The following is a 5,513-nucleotide window of genomic DNA, read 5'->3' as shown; positions in this document are numbered from 1 at the left end:
ACTTCTGGACCCAAGAACAGGATTGGTTAACAAACTCAGCTGGGCACCTCCTCCTTCTTTCCTCCAAATTCCAGTCTACCACAGGCAAAGGTCCTCCAGTCCTTTAAGCAGTAGATACAAAGCTCAGTGAGCTATTGCCAGGGTTGCGGAACGTGAGCATCTCCCTTCTCCCTTCCCCCTTAGGGGTTCCTTGACCTCCCACCTGCCTGCACAGCCCTGGGCTCCAGTGAGGGAGCCTAACCAGAGGCAAAGCCTCACATTCAGGCTGTGCAAGGGTCAGAAGCCCGCAGGACCCACAGTGTGGGCAGGCTACATCTACTTAAGAGTCTACAGGACCCAGAGACAAAGTAAAGCAATGTACAAGGACCTCACAACTACTGGTCTCTGCTGCCTTACTGTCAGGATCAACTGCAGACACTTTCATAAAACCTTTAAGGCCTGAGATCCAGGCCTGCTTGGCACCTAGCTGCACCCCCAGCCAATCCACCTACCACCCTTGCTCTGATTAAACCATGCCTCGGCCTGGCCCTTAGATGTGGCTACACACATACCCCCGAACTTGGCCCTTCAATGTCTGTCTCCCACTGTTCTCTGCCGCTGTTCTGGGGGGGTAGGTGGGTGTCTGGGAACTTTGAAATAGAGGTGCTCATGGCCCTCTGCCTCTTGCGGGCCCAGGCTCCACAAAAGGGTCCCACAGTGTTGCAATCTCAAAGATCTTCATTTCTGGGGACCAGGCATGCATATTTGCAATGAGCTCTGCACATAATTTAGCCAGTCGACAAGACAAGGGGTAGGAAGACCTGTGCTAGGGAGAAATGATAGCAGCCCTGTCCTTTGTCCCTGGGTAGCTGGGCCTATGGTGGATCTCCCTGGGCTGGACACACTACTGTCTTAGGAGATCCCATTTTGGCTGTACCTGCCCTCCGCCCCTTCCCTGGAAGCAGCAGCTTGGGTGAAGATCCTGCACATGGCAGCTCGTTTCACCCAAGCCTACTTCAATGCTTCCGGCTAGCTGTACAGGACACAGAACACCAGGAAGCCTACTAGATTCTGCATACCCTGCTTAAGGCCTCCCATGAGAACCTCGTTCATACCTAGACCAAGGCCTCAGTTGTCCACAGGGTGACCTGAAACAGCTGAGCACTATAGCCTGCAGGCTGAGTTGATCACCTCAGCTCCCTGCTTCCTCTAAGTCCCTCTGGGGGGCGTCTTATACACCAAGGAACCAACTAGCTCAGACATCTCAGCAACCAGTCCAGTTTTATTGAGAAACTAATGATGTCCATCTTTCCCGGGTGACCCCAGTCTGAGCGAGGTGGGAGGTGGCATTCTTTCACAGGGGAAATCGTCTGTGTAGGCCCCGGAGGAGGGAGAGCTCAGAGTGGGGCTGAAAGGTAAAGGTGCTAGATGGTGGACAGGGCTGCCGAAGGGGAGTGTAGAGAGAGGAGGAGGGTACCACCTCCCAAGGCCTGGAGTTGTCACCTTCCAATTTTTCATAAATAAAACTTCACAGTAATAGAAGAATATCAACATCTGGGGCCAAACGGGCCCGTTTCTGGCCAGGGTGTCAGTGTGGGTGAGCTGCGAGGGTGAAGCCTGGCTTGGGCTGTAGTCAGGTATTGCTGTGCCTGGGGGGGGCAGGAGCACAGCTCTTTTGCCCTGTGTCGGGATGCAGGGTGGGGCTGTGCCCACAGTGAGGTTTAGAGGGGTGCTGAGGTAGTCGAGTGGCCGGTCAGGCTTCTGGACAAGCGCACAGAGCCAGGAGGCTGCCTTTGCAGCAGACTCTAGGGAAGCCTGGGGTTGTACTGAAAGCCTATGGGGCTTGACTTTTGGGAGATCCAGGGGTGTGGACGAGGGGACACCTGTGGACCCGCACAGGGCTGAGCTCCCACAATGGCTGCCTGGCCTTCAGGGAGCCAGAGGCATTTCACAGAAAGGGACTCTCCTGTGATGACAGGAGACAGCCACAGTCCCACTGGGGCCAGGCCTAGCCCAGGTACCTGAGCAGAAGTTCCTGCAGAGACCACCGGGGTCCCTTATCAGGATAGAAAGGCCAGGCTACAGGCCTAGGCTAGGAGGATCCAGGTCCTCAGATGACCTTCAGTCAGGGAAGTTCCAGCCGGGCCTCACTTTCTGGGAATTGCTGGGAGTTCCTCTCTGGCTGTCTGTACCACACCACACCCAGGGGCACAGAAGGCCCAGACCCTTCACCTCCCACATGGGACCAAAGACTACGCCATGCACCGTAGCTCCGGCCCCAGGACCCCAAGACTTGAGGGCAAACATGTTGCTGGCCCAGCAACATTAGAGCACCTGGAACTTGAGGGAACAGGTGAGATTGCTGTGCACCAGATCCCACATGGCCAGCAGCTCAGCAGGCAGCAGCTTGTGTACCACCAGCATGGCACGGTAGAAGCAGGGTTCCTTGTTCATGCGGCTGCCTCGGACCCGAGAGATGCCAAAGGTCTTGAAGCCCTCGTGGCCTGTGGGCTGCACCCCCAACACCTCCAAGCACATGCCCAGGAAAACGTCATCAATAGGAAAGAGCTCCAGTGTGTCACATGCATGGTGGAGATGCCGAGCTAGGCTACCGGACATGAGAAAACCCCCACCTCCAGCATAGGGCGGGTAGGTGGACTTGCTGTACATGACGGTGGGGATGTAGTATTTGTTCTCTTTTCTGCGGATGGGCCGAGCGTGCTTCAGGACATCGCCTACAAATAGGTTCTCCTGGGGCTGCCTGTCAGACAGAAACTCAAGCAGGTTGGTAGGGTTGACAAACACATCATCATCACCTTTGAAGATGAAGGGGACATTGGGGCAATAAATGTCAAGCCACTTAAGGAAATGGATTTCCTTGAGGGTCAGGTTGAAGAAGCTGTCAAGGAAGTCCCACTGTAGGATGTCACCATAGAGACGGTCCTCATAGGCCAGCAGCTGCTGATAGTGGGTCCGCTCCTCTTGCTTGGAGGCTGTGCCCAGCAGGAAGAGGGTGCGCACAGCACCCCTGCCCTGCCCTGCTGACTCCCACTCGTGTCCCCAGGTCTGTCGGATGACCTCTCGGCGATCATGCTGGGTTATGATTGACTTGACGACCACCAGCAGATAGATGTCACCTTCACACTTCTCTGGGTGGTTCAGCAACATGGGAAAATAGCGGCAATGGCGATAGGATAGAAACTGCTGGAAATGTGGCTCAAGAGTATGGAACCAGGGCTGATGGGTCAGGTTGATGTTAACAGAACAATTCGTGCTAATCACATCCCAGGCCTGGGGTCCCCGAGGGGCTATGGGGGTGGGAGCCGCTACATCCTTTGAACTCTTCCAGAAGCTGTTGGAATTGATCACATTTCCAGTTTTGGGTGGCCCCAGCGTAGGCGGTAGAGGATCCTGCAGAAATTGGCCAGGAGTCACACTGCGCTGGAATACGGTGATAGCCACAAGGAGGGCCAGAGCCAGGCACACACTCTTGTAGAGGGTTTTCTTCCTAGGAGGAGCAGTGGAGAAATGGTAAGCAAGCACTCCTAGGATTTAGGTGGCCACAGATGGGTTAGTGGACTCCTCTCCCTGGAACAAAAAGGATCCTGACTCCTTTCTCATGCTAACTTCCCAATTCAAGAAGCATTGAGAATCAACTATTGGGGTCCCAAAAACCAGGGACTTTGGGAAGGGGGTCATTTAACACCTCTAAAATACTTGTCCCCTGCCACACACACACACACACACACACACACACACACACACACACACACACACACACACGACAGAACACAGGATAAAGTACCAGGCTTGTACTGGGGAAATGCTGTCACTTTACCACGGAGACACCCGCCCATCCTCCAGCCCTGCTCCCCATCCCCTCACCTCCCGTTTTCATATCTAGTTCAGACCTAGGTGTGGACAGCATATCATTACCAGGTGACTTTGAACCAGTCAATGTGAAAGGTAAAGTCAGTGTCTACAATGAAGTTTTGGGGAGTCCCTTGTGGAATGCAATGTGGAGTGGGTTCTCGCTTCTTAGTACCAACACAGAAATGAGCCACTCTCACCCAAGATGGGAGGCTTGGAAGTGGAGTGGACAGACGCCATCATGACTCCTTACCCCCATCTTAATATCCCACAAGGAGCAATGAGGTCCCCAGCCCTTCAGCCCTGGGAAAGAAGCCCACTCTCCAGAGACCCTCCCTGCACAGGTAACCCCATCATGCCCTTTTCAGAGGCAGAAACCCTGGCCCTTCTCAGGAGTGACCCCGCCTGTGCCCCGTTCACACTGGGGCAAAAAGCATGTGGGCAGAGTGGCCTTCCAGGGCTGGAGCAGCAGGGAGATGGCTCTTACCTCCAAAGCAGGAGGCACAAGAGTCAGGGAGCTACGAAGCAGGTAGAGATAACTAATTCCCGGGTAAAGTCCACGGAAGCGCAGGATGAGCAAAGATTGAGCCTCCCACCTCTATACAGCGAGATTTTCCCAAAGGGCTCCATGACTTCTTGGCCACCAGGTTGGATGGAGAAAGACAGAAATCACTTAAGGTACTCTGCTGGGTGGTGAGACCCAAGGTTGACCCCTCCTGGGAACCAGAGCACAGGATCCCGGACCCCGTACTCCGGCCCTTGGGGTTCTAAAGAAGCTCCAAGCCCCAACTCCAGAGTCCCAGTAAGGACCAGTCCCGGGCGGCGGCGGCGAGACCCCCTGGTTTGCACGCACCAGTCCACTCCGTTTGTAAGAGCAAAGCCGGGAAGGGAGAGGGGTTGAGGCGTCCAGGGGAGAAGTCACAGGAGGCAGAGGGACCGGAGGTGTCTCCAGGGGGCGACTCTTGATGGGTCCCCGGGGCCTCGAGACCCTGAAAACGGTCTGCCCGAGCCGCGGCCGGGGAGCCGAGCGTGCGTCCCGCATCTCCCACATCCCACCTGCAGCTCCCGCGCCGCGCCCCGCATCTCCCGCCACCCCTGCTGCCCCAGGAAACTGAGGCTGGCCCCAGGACATCCAGCGTGCATCCCTTGCGGTCTGCGGTCCCGAGAGGAGGAGAAGCCCGGGGGTGCCCTGCGCCCCACAGGGACCCCGACTCACCACAGAGACATGGCGGCCCGGTCCAGGGCGGTTGAGCGGCGCACACGGATCACAGCTCTGGCCGCCGCGGCTGGGGACGGCGGGACAGGGCCAGGCCGGGCCCCCGCTGAGACTTTCTTTTCCCGGAGGCTGGAGGAGGGGCCGCAGGGGCGGCGGCCCAGGTACGTTAACCCTTCGCGCCCCGGCTCACGGTGGGGACAGCGACTGCGCTCAAACCAGGTCACCTCAGAGGCACGCCTCGCAAGATCGCAGGGGGAAGAGACGAAATCTCAGAGACCTTGAGGATCACTAACATCCTGAGGCGGCGACTTCCCCGCTGGGCCTTCACGGGGTCGCCTGCCTCTCCTCTCCGGGACACGTGGGGACGTCGGACGCCGCCCACCTCCACGCCCACCGGGCGCCTAGCGGCCTGGCCGCTTCCTTCTGGAGTAGTCTTGGGTGTGTAGAG

At 57.0% G+C, this 5,513-nt stretch overlaps 1 protein-coding gene across 1 annotated transcript; it reads right to left on the bottom strand.

The window, feature by feature from the left end:
- Nucleotides 1-1,243: 1,243 nt before the first annotated feature.
- On the bottom strand, nucleotides 1,244-5,282 carry B3gnt7 (UDP-GlcNAc:betaGal beta-1,3-N-acetylglucosaminyltransferase 7). Its single transcript, XM_051190707.1, has 2 exons — nucleotides 5,066-5,282; nucleotides 1,244-3,487 (listed from the first exon to the last, which is right to left on the bottom strand). The coding sequence occupies exons 1-2, from the start codon at nucleotides 5,074-5,076 to the stop codon at nucleotides 2,305-2,307; spliced, it is 1,194 nt and encodes a 397-aa protein (XP_051046664.1). The 5' UTR covers nucleotides 5,077-5,282; the 3' UTR covers nucleotides 1,244-2,304.
- Between the last annotated feature and the right edge of the window lie 231 nt (nucleotides 5,283-5,513).

Source organism: Phodopus roborovskii, unplaced genomic scaffold (assembly GCF_943737965.1).
Source record: "Phodopus roborovskii unplaced genomic scaffold, PHOROB, whole genome shotgun sequence".
Classification (NCBI taxonomy): Eukaryota; Metazoa; Chordata; class Mammalia; order Rodentia; family Cricetidae; genus Phodopus; species Phodopus roborovskii.
This window is presented reverse-complemented; position numbering and strand designations above follow the sequence as displayed.